Source organism: Setaria italica, chromosome IV (genome assembly GCF_000263155.2).
Source record: "Setaria italica strain Yugu1 chromosome IV, Setaria_italica_v2.0, whole genome shotgun sequence".
In the NCBI taxonomy this organism is placed as follows: Eukaryota; Viridiplantae; Streptophyta; class Magnoliopsida; order Poales; family Poaceae; genus Setaria; species Setaria italica.
The window spans coordinates 37,639,297-37,657,391 of NC_028453.1; the positions used below are offsets into that span (position 1 = coordinate 37,639,297).

Genomic DNA, 18,095 nt, shown 5'->3' on the forward strand with positions numbered 1-18,095 from the left:
GGTGATGGGCCCGACGGTGGCAATTAGGGGGCGGCGGCGGCCGTCAGATGGCCCGGCGACGGCGGCGGGCGTCACGGGGCCGGCGGCGGGGGCCCGACGATGGGGGCGGCGGACGGCCGTCAGGGGGCGGCGGCGCGAGGCCCGGCGGCCAGGGACAGCGATGGTGCCCGGCCGGCGGCCAGGGGAGGCGGACGGCCGGCCGGCGGGCGACGGGTGGGAAGATGGTGCTGTGCGGGTGAACGGGGGAGAGGAGAGGTCCGTGGGTGCGGGAGAAAAAATAGATCTGAAAGGGTACATCATAATCAGTGGTAGGTGGGTAATTTTTTACCCCAAAAACACTTGAAAGTAGGGGGAAGGTGCTTTTGATTTTGTACTAGAGCAAAAGTAGCTTTTGAGCAAAAGCACGTAGAGCTTTTAGGCCCTTTGGTTGGCTTTTGGCTTTTGCAAAAGCAAAAGCAGGTTGGAAAATCCAACCAAAGGGAGCCTTAGGTTCGAAAGCTCGCGAAAGCTCATTTTTTTCTCCTTTCTAGCTTTCCATTGAAATGTAGCTTTCCATAGCTTCTGGCCCGCTTGAAAGCTGGCTGTTTGTTTGGGCTTTCAGTTTCTGGGGGCTGAAAGCTGGCTGACCCGCCGATCCGCCGCGCAGCTAAAGGAAAAGAGATTTGCTCTAAAAAAAAAAGCCAAAGGAAAAGAGCTGGGCTATTGAAGTAGGCCATTCAGGGAGGTGGGCCTATGGACGGTGCTGCAAGGCCCAGTATTCGGCCCATCTATCGGGCTTTCGTTGCAGGCCGAATACAACGAGGTACTGTACATGAATATGTTAGAGGTCTAACCGCAAAAGAGCACCACTAAGCCCTCGCAAACCCTCCCGCCCAATGGCCGGCGTCCCGCCGCCGCCGCGGCAGCTCGAGGTGCGGCGCTTCGCCTCGGCTCGCGCCGGAGAGCTCCGCTCCCTCCACGCCGCAATCTCATCCCGCCTCGACGATGGCGGCGGCCGCTCCCGGAAGCAGCCACGCTCCGAGCGCCGCCGCACCACGGGGCACCTCCCCAGCAAGCGCCGCCGCCGCTGGAGCGGAGCCGACGCAGCCGGGACCGGAGAGGTGGGTCCCGCCGGGGAGGGGAGCTCCGCGCCACGGAAACAATCGAGGAGGGTGAGGCGGCAGCGGGAGCTCGCTGGCAACCCCGCGGAGGGGTTCTCCGTCGCCGGCGACGGCGCGCGGCGGCTGCGCACGCACCTGTGGCACGCCAAGAGGTTCGCCATGGAGAGGCGGTGGGGATTCGTCTTGCCCGTCGGCGCCCAGGGGAGGTGAGCAATGGCGATGTGTTGTGAGGGGAAAGGGAGGATTTTTGTTCAGTGCGCTAGAATCTCAGAACCAGTATTTGAGTTGTTTGCTCGCTAAATTGCTCGCTAAATTCTACTGCACGTTGCAAGTGGGTCCTTTCTGAAATACTCCCTTCGTCCCAAATTATTATTCATTTTGGCTTTTCTATATACATAGCTTTTGATGCACCCAAATTACTATTCTTTTTTACTTTTCTAGATACACATCAAAAGCTATGTATCTAGAAAAGCCAAAACAAATAGTAATTTAATGGTGAAAATCCTAGACTGCTACATATATTTAGTGATAATTGACAAATATAGTAGAGGCTGTGGGACCATTTCGGTGTTTCAGAGACGAAACTTGACCAGTCGGAAACGCAAGTATATTGTGAGATGACCCATCTGGTACCTTCCGGTGCTGCATTTGTTAATTGGAGAGGAGAAATCCTTTATAAGTAGTTTCACCTTTCTGATTTGTACAGTGTCATATGTAGAGATGTTGGTGTAATTTAAACTTTTTTGCCCGAGGATTGACATATATGTGAATTCAAATGAGTAACATGGTTGAACATGCCATTGTGCAGAGGGAGGGGTTCAAGGAGTGTTCTCAAGCGGCTGAAGAATGGCACGATTGTCCATGATGCTAGCTACTTCATTCCAGTTGAGCTTGATGGTCCTGAGGTTCTGTTCCCGTCCTTTGTCCCTTGATTGCTTATAAAATTCTTCCCCATTCCAGCTAGCCATTATCAGTGTTTTTCATCTTCTAATAATTCAACAATCTTATTGGGTGTGCTGGCTCACTTTTCCAGGACTCCCTGTTATCCATTCTCAGAATGGTTCTGCGCCCTTCTCCTGTAGACAAAACACCTGAGTTGAAGCATCTACAAGATCAAGTTATGCGAGGTGTTTGCTATGAGAATGCTATGGTATTTACATGTTCACCGCAGACAGTATGGTTGGAAGTGTTTGGAGTGACAACCATGACTTAATTCTTCTTTCCAGCTTTGTGGTGTTGGGAGTCCTCGTTCTCAAATTATTGGACCAGTAACATACATGTGGCGCCCATTCTCAAGAGAAAATGACAAATCAGAGACTGAAGGAGATCTGTCCACTGCTCACAGCTTTGATGAAAAAAGCAGAAGTTCCTTGCGACGCCAATTGTGGATATGGATCCATCCTGTTGCACTTGACGAAGGGCTTAGTGCAATAAGATTTGCATGTGAGAAACAGGTACTTCCTCTATCTTATTTATTATACGAATCCAAGTAAAATTGTATTTGTACCTCCTATTCAGATTAAGTGTGTTCTACTCAAAGAGAACACTAGGATGCATCATCATTCATGTTTAGGAGGAACAACAAAAGAAAACCTTGCTCCCTTTTCTCTTTATTGCTTGCCTTTCTGAACATACACATTAGTTGAGTGCTGTCCTTGGATCAGAAAATACTAGTTATTTTGTTTTCCATGGTTGCTGCGGTAGTGTTTACCATCTTTTATGTCCTAATAATAATGAGGAACATCCACCTGCTCAATATCTAGGCGTTTTGAAAATTGCTGCTTTTATGATCTGAAAGGGGAAATTAAGATATTAATTGGTAGCATAATTTGTCTTGTGATATGTAATCCTTACTGCTGCTAATACATTTCTTCCTTGTTGTAATACCATTCTTACTTTGCTTGCCTTACACTGCAGATTCAAGATTCTGGTAGTGTGGTCAAATGTTGCTCATTAGAGGGAAAAATTGGAAGGCTGGAAGTCATGGGATGCAAGGCTATGCAATCTCTTAAAAAGATGTTGCATCCAATCAAGTAAGTGCCTTTTATCACTGGGGGAAAATGATGTCAAGGCTTGCTATTTATGTTTTTTAACAAATGCAGAGCAAGCAAAATTAACATGGTACCAGATACAAGTCATAAGTCCACATCAATTGATACTCCCCCGGATTCCTCTACTGTCCCTCATCTTTTGGAAGCATCCATTATTGATCATGCTGAGATTCTTCAGCCTGGTGCTATCCTATCCATGATAGTTCATGACCCCAGGGAAGTGTCAGTCCAGGGAACAGTTTCTTCTAAATTAGTCTCACTTGACAAGGAGAACGAAGGCTTGGAGGAAGATGTAGTTCCAAATGCTGATGAGGCGCCATCAGAGGTTGGAAATATGTTGTCATCGATGTGGATGCAACCTGGAAAGCATGATATATTCCTTTCTGACTGTAGAGAACTGTGGGATTCCAGCCAAAGCATAAATCCTCCTGTGGCAGAGGAGGTTCTTTGTATGGAGAAGCAACATGAGCGCATAAAATTTTTCTGCCTGGATTCTGGAAATGATCAAGGACAAACAACACAAGAGAAGGATAGCTTCAGTCGATCCTGCCCAGTTGTTCTCCTGAAACATGCCAAAAAGGGTATGCCCTCTCTAGGGTAAGATCTATCTTTCATCCTCGAAGATGTGACATCAGGTGTCCTGCTTGCAATAGCATGTGAATAAATCGTTGACTTCTATGGTAGCTTTAATATTGTTCCATGATAAAGTAAAGGGGCATTTGCATGGTTGCATCAAGTTTGTGGCCTAATTATGAGTTTGCCCTCTTATGGTTACACCTGAATCTATCTCATGGTTGTTTCAGATTTAAGTTATTGGAGGATTTGCTTCTTATAAGAAATATGATTCAAGATCTATTATCATCATTGTTTATGGGGGCTTTTATTTAGATTGGTTGAAAATATCATGACTTGTCTGTCTTGCGTTCTTAATAATGTGCTGTTGTGGTTTGTCTAGTGAGTTGGTGCACTAATCTTTCTAAAATGGTGAATTTGTGATTTATATTCTTTTGTCCTGTCGTCCTGTTAACGAGATTGTCTTATTGTCCACGTTCAATGAATATACAGGTGGTCTATCATTTTACCTTTGAGTTGGGTGAAACCTTTCTGGCTTTTTCTAGTATCTCATGGTGCACACGTAATTGGCCTAAGAGAGAGACGGTGGATCGCAACAAAGGTATTGTATGTGTTATAGAATGGGCTAATTATGAGACGCTCTACCACGCTTCCAATTGTCGCTGCTTTTCTTGAATTAGCGGCATGGTAAAATATTGATGAAGCCTCAAATTTGTCAGACTATAATCGCTTTTGTTGAACTTAAGCGACAAAGTTATGAAATACAACGGGAACAAGGTGATGCCTTACCTTTTGTTGAACAGAGGCAGTAAGATAGTGAAATTTGTTCCTCAAGGAGCGGACGTTGGTGTAGCAGCATTATTTTTTATATTATCTTTAATGCTACTAATGTACTGACATATCTTTTATGCAGTTCAGGATGCCATGCTTTCCCTATGATTATCCAGACAGCAAAGCATATGCATCATATATGTCCAAAGAAGCTGCTGTTTTTGATAAAGCAGTTGAGTGCCGCCCTGCTGCCAAGAGACCTCCAACAGTTCCTATGCCACCTTTATGGCACTGTATCATGGCTTGTTTTCATAAAGATGATGGCATATTGAGCGGTCTTGAAGTAGATGACTTAGTGCGGGCTAATATTGTATTACCCAAAAGTTTGTCCGTAAATTCCAAATCTGGAGATGTAGAACCATCACAAGCAAACATTGCATCCTTGCAACTTCATGTGCCAAGAACCATCCAAATGTTGAGACAATATGTGAAAGAATTTGATAGGAAATATCTGAGTTTGTCATCTGGCATGGAAACAGATGCTGACAAACCTAACTTAACTTCTGATGACACCATCAAAATGACATGTTCAGTATGCCTTACAAGAGTTCTGATCCGAGCTTTCAAGGAAGGTTCTTTTGAAGAGGGTGCTGTTGTTTGTGCCCCATTACCTTCAGATCTTCCAGCTTGGAAAATCAGGTCAGTATCCCATGTGTCCTTTCAATATATCTTGTCAGAGCTCTGTTAAGATCATTTCTTTGCTGATGTCACGAGTGTATTGGTCCTTTTTGGAATGTAAATGCATTTTTAGTTCACAACTTCACATGTAACTGAAATCTTTTAGCGATCTTCAGGATACTTTGGCATTTTAACACAACATGGATGATTTGAGTGTTTGTTAAATACATCTTCTCTAATCTTTTGTCTTGCAGTATTCTTTCTTAGGTGGTAATAAGAAATAAAAAATAAAAATTGTTGGAGAAACTAATCTCATTTCATGCATGGAATAGATCAGAGGAAGAAGAGGAAGAATGTGTAGAAAAATGGGAACTCCAGCTCCCTCAGTCCCATGTTAGTTCCTATTTCTCTTGGTTCGACTCTAGCACTGGCAACCTTCAATTGCCCAAAGATGATGCCGCACGGGATGCATTCAGGTGGCCAATAGGCTTTGTCACTACTGGTTTCGTCCATGGAAGGTGACACGATCTCCCTTCCCATTGATTCATTCTGTTAACGTAATGTATAGCAGCTCCAAACTGTGCTAAAATTCACTTATTATTGCAGTAATGGGCAAGATGCTGTTGCGGTTGCATTCTGCGAGGCGAAGCTTCTTGCAGTGCTGAGGCGACAGCAATGGGCGCATAAAAACTTGCAAGGCAGAGAGATCTGTGTCCTTGTCAGGAATGCAAGATCAGCAGCGTACCGACGATCGCTGGCGACAATCATCCTGGAACACCAAGAGTCAGATCTAGAGTTTCTGTAGACTGGAACCTGTATGATTTTCTCGCTCACTGCAAAAGTTTGTTGCAAGCACTGAAACCCTGTTTGTAAAGTGTATCATCACGATTTTGATAGATTTATGACCTTTTCTGTCAGTGCTTATGACTTGACAATTCAATTTTGCAATACTTGAAATGATGAATGGTGTATTGATGTCCATCTCTACCAGGTACCTCAGCTCCACAGTGGGGTTTCCAGTGCTGTTTTTGCTAAAAAACTACAGGGTATACCGGTACGATGTATTCATAGTAGTATAGTGCAACCATATTTTGTTACAACAAGGACTAACCCTCACAAAATAAAATAGATATGAAGGAACTATGTCAACTCTACGTCTAGAAATACGGCTGACTGTGAATTCTCGATCTAGAAATACAAATATGAGCACTGCACTACATATAAAATAACAAAGTACTACCTCCCCGATGTCCAGGCGGAAGTAGTGAATCTGATATCTGATTCTAGCAAACCAAAAAGAAGGCAACTGGCAAAATCTGGCATCATGTCACTGTTCCTTATATATAGCTACATAGAATTCACCCTCATATTGAATCGTCAAATGAAAGTGGTAAGCGTACGCTGGAATACCATGCATTTAGATTACTTGACGAACAGTAAAATTGAAGAAAAGAAGTTGCAGAGATATTGCCATTCCTTCATACATTGTCAATAAACTACAGACAAACATATACAGCTCGGATCTTATGATCTATAGGATCACAAATCGATTGGCACAAAAAGTTAAACATCGACAAAGACCTCCGAATGAAATGGTTGAGTTGCTGGATCGTCAGACTCGCTGACAATAATGCGTCCACGGGCCAAGGCTTCTTTGAGAAGAGAAAGGTCAGCTTCTTGTACACCAGGCACATGCAGCGGGTCAACGTTGGGAGATACTAGCAGCATCAAAAGACTCACTAGCTGCACCTCAAAGCGGCGCCAATTGAAGTTCATGACCTTTACCATTCTAAGGTTGACTAAGCCATCCTCTGGTAGTTCTACCCTCACCTCTTCAACTAAATCCTCCAAGGGCACATCACTGGTAGCCGGGAGCTGCAAAGATTAACCGCAATCATGCAGAAGCATCTCAACAAATAAGAATGCAGATGCAGATTCAATAAAATGACAAGAGAGGCTACTAAGCGAAGTGATTCAGAAAGGTGTAAAAAATGCTAACCTGCACAATAAAGAGCCTCTCAAGATTAGAACAGCGGCGAGCCTTGAGGAATTGGTAAATGTTAGCTAGGTTGTCCATCTCCATTCCAAGCATGAGCAGCTGTAGCTCTCTCAAACTCTGCAAGACGCTCATCTTATTGGCCCATTGGGGAGTTGCTCTACCATAGAAGATCTAAAGGGCATGGTTAATTGATTAGTAAACAAACTATGTGTCACACCCGGTTTTAAAATAAAATCAAATACTACCCAGGATCTAGTTTCATACATATAGTGACATCAGCAATGAATAACAGTAACAATATGACGTAAAGGAATATAAGTACTGACTTACGAGTCTATCAGAGATATACAGCTTAATTAATCCTAGAAACGGAGGCTCCAAACTTCACAGACAATCGACTGGGGGCTGCGTACGCCTAGGACTCAGCATCATCTTCAGAAAACTTCAAACACCTTCTTCTAAGCAGCAGTAAGCAAGGGTGAGTACACTTATGGTTGGTACATAGTAAGGCCACAAGAAATAACCAGAATAACGATTTAAGTCCATCTTCAAGTTTATTAATCATGTGAGGGTCCAGTTCGCTCTTTACCGTGAGCACGCTAATATATCAGTTTTACACTCTACAGAGGTTGTACACTTTCACCACAAGTCGCGTAAAAGTTCAGAAGAACTTTGGACCCAACCATGCTGTGCAAAAGTAGGCACTTATCACACTACTAAGGTGTGACTGCATAGGGACGCTACGAGGCTTTTACAAAAATTTACTAATAAGTGATAACCCACTAAGGTTTCCTTATAAGGGAATGAACCCTCCCCCAAGTGGAACGTACACCCCTTGACTGGACAAGCCATCGCACAACCTATGAGCTCCTCTTGCCCTTTCGGTAAGACTATCACAAACTAGAGTTTCTAATTAATTAGCCAAGATCAAAGTCTGTTGGTCTTATGGTTGTACTGTTTTCCTAGGTGGTTGCTCCATGTTCCAATTTAATACATGGTATTCTTGTAAAATAAGCATAGATAGAAGGATGGTTAGGGACACTTGCCTTTCTCCAATAAAAAGTTGCTCTTATTGCTCTTCAGCTCTTCTTGAAACTCTTAATCTTCAAAGCTTTCGAATAGCAATCCTTCTACTCGAAGCAATTACCGGCACAAACATACAAACAAACAAACAAGCGCAACTAAGAATAATACACCAATAAAAAAAAAGCTTTAAAAGAACGTACTAAAGGATAGGGCTCGATTCTAGGATCACGCAAACGCAAGGAACTAAGGTTAAAAAGATACAACTATCGAGAGGTTTGGATTATAAAATAAAATACAAGGGCTCCATGCTTCATTTATTTTAGTTGAGAAAAACAATGTAAAGATATTTTTAGAGAAAAATATCCTTAGTTGGAATTAATCAAGTTATATTTACATAGAAAAGATGATGTAAAATTTAGTCAAATTTTATTTATAAACATTGATGTATAAATTATGCCATTTAAACATTTAACCTTGGAAAATTAATAACATATAATCTAATCAATAACTTTATATGTCGTGTTGAACTAGTCAAGTTATAATTAGAAACTCATTCACGTTGATATTAATCATATTAACATTTTCTTAAAGACAATCGATGTATAAACCTAATTAGCTTTTAATTGGAAGAATTATTTAAATAATATTAACTAAATTTACATTAGTTATGAAAACGCGGGGTTGAACTCTAATTAGATTTTAATTAGAAAAGCAAGTATATAATTACTTAATCATATTAATATTTTGAACGAATTACAAAACAGAGAACGTGATCAACATTGCTTCTAATGCGTAATTTAAGTTGATATGAATCTAACGCAACAAGAATGAGGTTAAACGGAGCTAAAACGTGAAATTTGTGGATTAAACAAGGCTCTAAGGACCAAATCGTGATTAACCGTAGATAACAGGGGCTAGCAATAAAGATTCCCGAGACACAGTGAACAGTCACGGAGAATAGATGAGACCTCAGGGTTAGATCTGAAAAAGAGGCTCGTGTTGGACTAGGTTGCGAAGAATATAAGGTTTCCATAGGATTTTATGCAAGGGCCAAAATGCAAAGTCGGCCTTATCTTCTTCAACCTCGGTTCGATCTGCTCGTGTGGCCGGCGGCCGGACCCTTGCCGGCGGCGGCAGCCAGGACCGGGGGAAGGGGCGATAGGCGGCGGCCGCCGGGCCATGGGGCGACGGTAGGAGGCAGCGGCTGGGGCAGGGCGACGGTGCCAAGCGGGGGCGGCGCGCAGCGCAGGAGGCACGGAGGGGTGGCGCTCGGCGGTGGCGGCGCGCAGGGGGCCGGGCTGCGGCGGGTGGAGGGCACGGCGCGGCTTGGGGCCAGGAGGCAGTGAGTCGGGCGCTGGCGCCCAGGAGGTGGCAACACAGGGCCAAAGCCACGGCCGGCGGTGAACAGGAACAGGAAAAGAAGAGAAAAAGGGATCGTCGGGGACGTAGTTCAGACTCGCGCTGAAAGGAATGAGAACGACGATACGAATATCACCCTTCGACCGAAGACTTACGATTTCGCAGAATTACCGAAGTTTAACAGATGCATATGTTCGGCGTCCAGACGAGGTAGGGTTTGCAGTGTTGGAACCGAAAAGTGTTTATAGGATGGGTTGAAGTCCGGTTTTATTTTCATTTTTTCTAATTTTGGGAATTAATTTCAGATTCGAATATAATTCTGAAAAATTCTAAAATCATAATTAAATCACGAAAAATACCCCGTAAAATTTAGAAAAATTCCTGGAGATGATTAGGAAAACGGGGAGCCTAAATAAACTACTTGGAGCTCATGAGAAAAGATTTTAGAGCCTTCTAATAAAAAGATTTAGCTCTAGAAAAAATGAGAATAAATTTCAAAAAGTTCTGGAAAATTTTCGGAAGAATCTAATCGTTATCTAAACGTGTTTTTAAAACACTAGGATCGTACCCGTGCGTTGCTACGGGCAACAAAATTTTTATATTGCAAAATATTGGATTCAACGGGATAATAAAAATATAAAACATGTATAAATATGAAATAAGTATATGATCCAAGATTGGATTCAGCAGGATAATAATCGTGTGGAACAAGTACGAATACAGGTCATCCAAATACCACCTCCATCTATCCTATTTCTTTGCCTATGATGCACCAAAGGAAATATTTTACAATGCCCGGTAGTCTTGTCCTCCAGGCATTCGCTTCGTGCGCTAGAAGATCGATGAAGAAGTTATGCCGCATCGTTATAGCATCATATACGTAAGATAAGTGATTACTTCAAGTTAAGCTCTCGTGTGATGGGATTTATCGTATATTGTAAAACCACAAAGGAACGTACAACAAAGCATATTTACTCACTTTTTCGATGTGCACGTTTTGAGGACTATCCCACTATACCATGTACTGTAGAACAAGCCATCCATATGAAAATCAGTGGTACAATGAATGGTCAGCTATATAAATATACAAACATATATTTTAAGAAATAAAGGATATTGACACTCTAAAATGCTGGTGTGTCAGAGCTCATCCGTGTCTTCCACAATCCCTTTCGCGCGTTCAAATTCCCATTTGTGAACATCCTCCCATGAATCAGGTTTAAGCTGTCTAAATGCATTCATAAAATTTTAGGTGAAACCCTACAATCTGTATCACATAATGTTTATATGGCACATCCATGGCATATTTTGGAATGGATTTAGTGTCAATCACAATAAGTTTCTTCCGTTTAATGTCGAGTACATAAAGCAGGTAGGTATTGACATGCTTCCATGGCAAGAGAAACTGCAAAGCACTCAGTATTAGCACCACAAAGAATATGTAATGAACAAATAACGGCATGAAAAGAACTTACATATCTGCAACCTAGTATGTCATAGTTTACTATTTCCCATCTACCGATCACATCACTCAACTCTTTACCATTGTGATGTTTACGATATTTTTCATGACATGTTAACTCCAACATTTTCTGAAGCAGAATGATATATAGCCATGATCAGGACCACTTATCAATTTTATGTATAATTAATAAATATAAATAGACAATATATGCAGTATATTCCACAATATATTATAAACAAGCTAACTTACACATAATCGCAAATCCACGTGATGCTTTGCAACCTTGTTGTTGTACCTTATCAACCCTTTAACCTCTCGATATGCAAGAAATCAGACACCTAAGTTGAAAAATGGTTCAGGCATGGGCGAACCTCATTTCAACAACACCTTGAGTTCACCGAATTTATACACACTCTTATAGGGCAAATCACTTCTTACCCAAACCATACTGCAAATCAATATATAGGGACAATGCATGAGAAATCATAATAAACTGCAATACTATTAGTGGTAAACGAAAGTGATGAAGTACTGAGCTTACTCCAATTCCGCATGATCCTTGATTATCAAAATATAATCACAAAAAATCTCAGCTAACTCATCTCTCTTCAAGGGCCAGTCCTCGTAGTATAGAAGAACATCTTGCTTATTTGAGTCTATCTCTGTATCGATTTTCTTTAGTTTAAGTGCATTTTCATGGCTATTTGTGGATTTCCTCTTTTGTTTGATCTGCTGAAACTCGTTAGGTTCTATTATTTCTGCAAAGTCACTCGGACTTCCGATGTTTTCATCCTCATTACGTAGTAATGGTTTACCTAACCGTTCATTAAATATAGTTGATAGTAATGTAGCTGCCATTTTAGTCCTAAATTTTACCATACTCTCCTGTACATTAGTAGTAACACAGTTAATTCAGAAAATATGCTAGTAAAAAATATTCACTAATTACTTGTGTTAAAGTTATACATAAAGTACTGATCCACGGTAGCGCACAGATGGTCCCCAGTTCAATACTTTATAAAGGCAACCATGAATAACCCACATGAGACACTACAGAATCATTATTATATAGAAAAAAAAATAAGATATATACATATGAGATTGTAGAATTGGTATTTTAAATCAGTGTGCAATATCATACATACCTATCAAACTGTATTCTGTCAACCATGACCTCCACAGCATCCCAGGTGTCAACATTGACGTCCAGCCAAGCGTGATCTTTAAGGCCAGTGCATTGCAATGTGTTTTTCATCTGCATCCGCAATCCCTTCAACTGTTTGTACATGTATTGGTTAATTAGTATATGCAGTTTGCAAAAAAAAATAGAAATATCTGAGATAGCAAAAACTCACATTATTTTCGAGGTCTTTGCGCCCAAACAATGTTCCATAAGAATCTAACACATGTATCTTACGCCTTCGCGCATTCACTATAGCAAGATACCAGTGTGTATCTTTTATATTTATTGGTAAGAATGTAATGTCAGCCGAGGAACGTGTATTGGATAATTGAAGTATATATCATAATGTTGAAAATAGTAGTTACCATATCGTGGTGCATGTACGATAATACCCTTTTAGCCAACCGTGGAACCTGTGAATGCCCACATGAGGGATAGTGATCCTCCATGTCCTCCATGTTCCGTTTTTCTTCACCATCCCCCTTCATTAACATGATCATACTTGTATTTTCTAGGTAGCACGTACCACCTGGCCTATTTATCATATTATGTTGAGTTCGCAATAGGTGGATATACGCATTTATGACCTGCAAAAAATCAACCATGAATAATTTCTCAATATAAAAAAAGATTTTTGTTCCCATAAATTTGTACTCGGGGTTATTACCTCGTCATATAGGTATGCGTTTCAACAAAATAAGCACTCCATGTGATTCCTATTCACCAGGACATCATCGATGAGCACAAGCTCTTCCCTACCTGGTTCAGCTGAGATCTTTTTAGCAGCTTCAATGAAGGCATGATCATTGACAGTACATTCGTAACCTGAAATAATCATAAAATTTGAGGATAAAGATCATTGCACCTGATAAATATTGTGAAAATATATCAAATGAGCAACCTGATATATGAACGAAACATAAACTACCTTCCAGAATCTTGAAAGCATCTTCTAACTCGTTGGTTTCGTTAGGGATCAACACATGTTGTGACATATGAACATCTTTGGGTTTGTTAGGTGTCAAACCCTCTTGGTATTTATTGGCATCCAAGTAATCCGTCTTGGGAGTAGTTTCCTCTAGTTCCAGCAATATATCCATACTACAGCCACCCTCGTCACCAGTGGGCGTCAGCTCCATGGATGGCTACTCCAAGGATGACTATTGATGGAAAAAGGAGATAACGTATAAACTCATTTACTTAGTGCCAGTTCTGTAATATGATTCAGTGAGTGTTAAGCTTGTCGGTAACCGTCTGACATGGATGGACGTTGAGATTTAGGATGCTGAATGTAGTGGTTTAAAGTTCACCAGGATCGTACAATAACTTGCACTTGTTGACCGCTAATACTATTGACAATGGAAAAAGGAGTTTGCTAAAAAAGGAGTTATAAGCAAAGCAACAGGTTCAAGGAGACAATTCCCCATAATAAATTATTTTTTTGAAAGAAACATGATTACAGTAAGTAGTAATTATATTAGAACTACAACTGCCTTTCTCTTCGCATTTTACAAGAAGATTATTTCAAAAAACAAAATTTCCCACTACATCATGGCCTGCTAAGTCAAGTTACCGTTCAATCTTAATTCCCCGCTACATCATGTCTAATTAGACCTAATTATGATCTAATCATAATGAACATGATTAATAGATTAATTAACATAACACATGCCATATCGGAGAACCTCTTGGGTATAATCATGTCTGATTAGGCCTAATCATGATCTAATCTACATGAACATGTTTAACAGAGGGTAACGAGAACTCACACTTGAGCTGCAACGCCGTCGCTCGCACAACACCCTCCAACCTTCCAGTGCAGCTCACGACCGAGCGTTCAGCTTCACAACAGATCGACGTCGGTCTAGTAGTGAGGTTAGGGAGTAGGTGATGAGAAAGCTTCAGGAGAAGGATACAATGGATTGCATGCGTCCTTACCGATGGTCAACAATTACCCAACGAGGAGGTCAGCGAAGGTGCAGGGCAAGCAACGGCGACGCGGAGCAAGTGACGGATTTGTCTCGGGCGTGTGCATGTGCGATGGCGGCGATGGGTTTGTTATGGTGGCGGCTAGAAAAAGGAAAGAAAGGAAATGACCTTGTGCGACAGCGTCCGTGTTTGTTACAGGGCGTGTGGCATAATTAAATATACGAGCAGACCAACGCAGGGGCGGACTCAAGGCTCGGTGAGCCTGGGCACCTGCCCGGGCTCCCTACCTGAGCGCCTGTGTAAAAAAAAGGAAGGCAAGGAACCGATGATACAGACCGAGTACAGCAGGGCCAGGAGGCGGTGAGCCGGGTGCTGGCACCCAGGAGGCAGCGACACGGGGCCAAAGCCATGGCCGGCGATGAACAGGAACGGGAAAAAGAGAGAAAAAGGGATTGTCGGGGACGGAGTTCAAACTCGCGCTAAATAGAATGAAAACAATGATACGAATATCACCTTCGGCCGAAGACTTACGATTTCGCAGAATTGCCGGAGTTTAACAAATGCATATGTTCAACGTCGAAACGAGGTGGGGTTTGCGGTGTTGGAACCGGAAAGTGTTTATAGGCTGGGTTGGAGTCCGGTTTTAATTTCCTTTTTTCTAATTTTGGGAATTAATTTCAGATTCAAAAACAATTCCAAAAAATCCTGAAATCATAATTAAATCACGAAAAATACTTTGAAAAAAATTCAAAAAAATTCCTGGAGATTGATTTGGAAAACGGGGAGCCCAAATAAAATACTTGAAGCTCATGAGAAAAGATTTTAGAGCCTTCTAATAAAAAGATTTAGCTCTAGGAAAAATGAGAATAAATTCCAAGAAATTCTAAAAAATTCTCAGAAGAACCTAATCGTTATCTAAACGCGTTTTTAAAACATTTGCACTCATGAAATACCAAAAGGCATCGGCATGAATGCAACACACACAGAACAACCTTATTTAATTTAGAAAATAATCAACTGTTTTTCTATACTAAATTTCCTATCAAGAAAGTAAATGTTGGAAAATTTTTAAAATTATGAAAAAATTATTATTTGATTATTCTTTTCAATCAAATTCAAAAATTTCAGGGTGTGACACTATGATTTCTTTTCTGAAACAAATCAACCTTTTGAGTTACCATCCAAAGAACATACCTTAAGGGCATTGCTAGATATGGTGAGTACACTGAGGCCAGACAGAACATCCGGGAGAGCCAATATTTGTTGGAATATTGGCTCATGGTCAGAAAAGCAAATGTAAAGGTCTGTGAGCGTGGCGTCCTTCAGAAGGACGAAGAGCGAACCGAGAAATCTGCTGCTGTAGCGGAAAGAACATAGGCTAGGCACCGGCAGGCGGGCGCAGGATCTAGACTATGGGTATTTAAAATTGGAGATGGCAAGAAAAAAATTTGATAGAATAAATTATAGTTTTATAACACAGAATTAAATGGTAGCATCATTGATTAATAAAATTGATCACAAATTGAAATTGTCCAGCTACTAATGATCAACATATAAAAGTGGCAACATGTGAAATAAATAGAGGCTAAAACAGCAAAATGGTAACAAATGTCCTTATCCTTAGCTTTCCGTTCTTCTTTGCAGCAGCCCTTGCCATGAAAATCCTCAAATCAGTAGCGGCACTACCCTTCCTCTTCATGGTTCAAACCTAAAAGTTACACAATTTCACATTGAACTAAATTCATGAGCATCCACATTTTGCAAGTTGATGTGCTTCCTAATTTGACAAACAATTGAAAATGGCAAAATGCTCACCTCAATTTCACAAACAATCAGGAATAGCAATCAGTAGACTTGATGAATCACTGGACTCGCGGAGGAATAGCAATCAGTTCTGATAGCAATCACTGGCAATCACTGGCTCGGCCGACTGAAATAGCAATCACTGGCGCAGTGGCGCGCCTAACCGCCCACGACCCACCAGTAGCGCGCAGCGCGCTGCACCTGCGCGCCCGCCGCCCAGAACTGTCGCCGCCGCCGGCCCGTCGTCGGCACTCGGCCGTCGCGGCGTCGCGGCGCCCAACCGCGCGCGCGGCCGCGCGCAGGCCGCAGGGGTAGGGCGGCAGCCGGCAGGGCGCAGCCGCGCAGGCCGCCCGCTGCCCTCCAGGCTCTAGTAGCCGCCGGTAGCCGCAGCAGGCGCGCGCCCGCCGCCGCCGGCCCGTCGGCAGCCGCGGCCCGCGGCGCCTCCGCTCGGCGCCAATCGCGCGCCGGCCGCAGGCCGCCCGCCGCCCTCCTAGCCCGCCAGCCGAGGCCTATCGCCGGTCCGCCGCCGCCGCCGGACGCGAGACGCCGCCGCCGCCGGACGCCGCTAGGGACCTCAGACCTAGGGTTCGCGCGCCTGGACTGACCGTGCAGTGGTGCGTGCGTCCCTGTGCTCACGGTGGCCGGTGGGGGTGGCCGGGTGGGCCGGTGGGGAACTGGGGGTGTGGGCAGATGCAGGCCGGATGGGCCGGATGGGCCAGTTGGGCCAGTCGAGGGAGAGCAAAGTTGGCCTCCGGTGGACCTTTTCGAGTGAAATGTGTATGCTAGCTTTTGTATTTTTGTTTTTTTTATACATACACCTAAAATACACTATATATATGAAATTTTTTTGCAAAAATAATGGGTATTCAGTTGAATACCATTGAATCAAAGTGGGCCCGCCACTTCCGGCACAACATCTAGCTTGATCTCCCCGTAATTGCACTCCGCGACGGTGATTCTCCTCAGGCCGAGTGGGGTGCAGGCTTCGGCACCATACAGTATGTGGTTGCAGCGGCGCAGATCGAGAGTGTGGAGGCGGTGGCAGAGCGCCATGACCTTGCTGAATTTCACACCGATGTTGACGGAGTGGAGGTGGATGGACTCGAGAGCGTAGAAAGGCTGGGCGCCCTTGGAGTACATGTGGTACATGTCGATGTTGCGGAGGGAGAGGTGCGCGAGGAGGGGGCTCGACAGCGGCAGGTGGAAGACCAGGCTCCGACGCACCTCGACGTGGAGGTCCTCGACGCGGCACTCGGCAGCGTACGCGAGGAAGCGCTTGAGGTACGGTTGCCTGAGCTTCTCGTTGTCGGAGACGAAGGAGAAGCGGTCGAGGCGGCGGCGCGGGGCACTCTCCAGCGAGCCGAGCGCCTTCCTCGAGTTGTCGCCGGGGAGGAGGTGGATGTCGCGGCAGGAGGTCGGCTCCGCCCACCGGCTCTTCCAGAGGTCGCGCCACCCCTGCGCGAGCGCCGCTGAGCGGACGACGTCCTTGAGCGGGAGGCGGGTCAAGATGCGCCGTTGCACGTCGTCCGGCAGCGCCGAGATGCGGTCCACCAGAACCGCCTCCGTTCCTACCATCGCCTCTTTGCGCTGCCCCCTGACCGTCCACCCGCCACCTCTTCGCTCTGGCGCCTCCGCCGCCGCCTCCTTCCGATTCCGAGCGCCATTGCCCATTGCTAGTTGTCGCCTCTTTGAGCGCGTAAATCACTTCCATTTAATCAGGCAGACTGCAGCCTTTCTTTTAGAGAAAGGCATACTGCAGCCTTACTAGTCAGAAGCTCATATGAAGATAGATTTTCCAAAGCAGTGCGCTGTACTACACCCAGCTTCTTGAAATGGCGAGGCATAAATCTCATACTTAACAAGGAGGGAAACAATATAATGCTCACAACACTGAAAGAGTTTTTGACCATGATGCTGTATAAAATTAACCATATTATGATGGAAAGAAATATAGCCTCATATGGCACTGAATTCAGTCCACTGAATTACACAGAACAAAATCGATGATATCCATGACAGTGCTGATTCCTTAAAGAAATTCACCGTTTGGTAAGGTAGAAATATAAGTAACAGATAAACAAAGTCAATGAGAGTTCTTTCGTAAGTGCTACGGTATCTGAATATTTGATATCCAGTTAGAGGATGCGAGAAGAAGGGT

General features: G+C 43.5%; 2 protein-coding genes across 2 annotated transcripts; one reads left to right on the forward strand and one right to left on the reverse strand.

The window, feature by feature from the left end:
• The first annotated feature begins 854 nt into the window (after window positions 1–854).
• On the forward strand, window positions 855–6,154 carry LOC101786193 (uncharacterized protein C05D11.9). The gene is made up of 10 exons (XM_004966203.3): window positions 855–1,306; window positions 1,909–2,005; window positions 2,134–2,250; window positions 2,327–2,554; window positions 3,018–3,133; window positions 3,203–3,748; window positions 4,217–4,325; window positions 4,638–5,194; window positions 5,506–5,691; window positions 5,780–6,154. The coding sequence occupies exons 1-10, from the start codon at window positions 876–878 to the stop codon at window positions 5,976–5,978; spliced, it is 2,586 nt and encodes an 861-aa protein (XP_004966260.1). The 5' UTR covers window positions 855–875; the 3' UTR covers window positions 5,979–6,154.
• Window positions 6,155–16,822: 10,668 nt separating this feature from the next.
• Window positions 16,823–17,608, reverse strand: LOC105914258 (putative F-box/LRR-repeat protein At3g28410). The gene has a single exon (XM_012845337.1). The coding sequence runs from the start codon at window positions 17,606–17,608 to the stop codon at window positions 16,823–16,825; it is 786 nt and encodes a 261-aa protein (XP_012700791.1).
• Between the last annotated feature and the right edge of the window lie 487 nt (window positions 17,609–18,095).

Bases quoted from the DNA above. Each gene is read 5' to 3' on its own strand.
- LOC101786193 (XM_004966203.3), top strand. From the start codon at position 876: ATGGCCGGCGTCCCGCCGCCGCCGCGGCAGCTCGAGGTGCGGCGCTTC. The intron at 1,307-1,908 runs GTGAGCAATGGC...GCCATTGTGCAG, and splicing joins CCCGTCGGCGCCCAGGGGAG to AGGGAGGGGTTCAAGGAGTG. The intron at 2,251-2,326 runs GTATTTACATGT...TCTTCTTTCCAG, and splicing joins TTTGCTATGAGAATGCTATG to CTTTGTGGTGTTGGGAGTCC.
- LOC105914258 (XM_012845337.1), bottom strand. From the start codon at position 17,608: ATGGGCAATGGCGCTCGGAATCGGAAGGAGGCGGCGGCGGAGGCGCCA.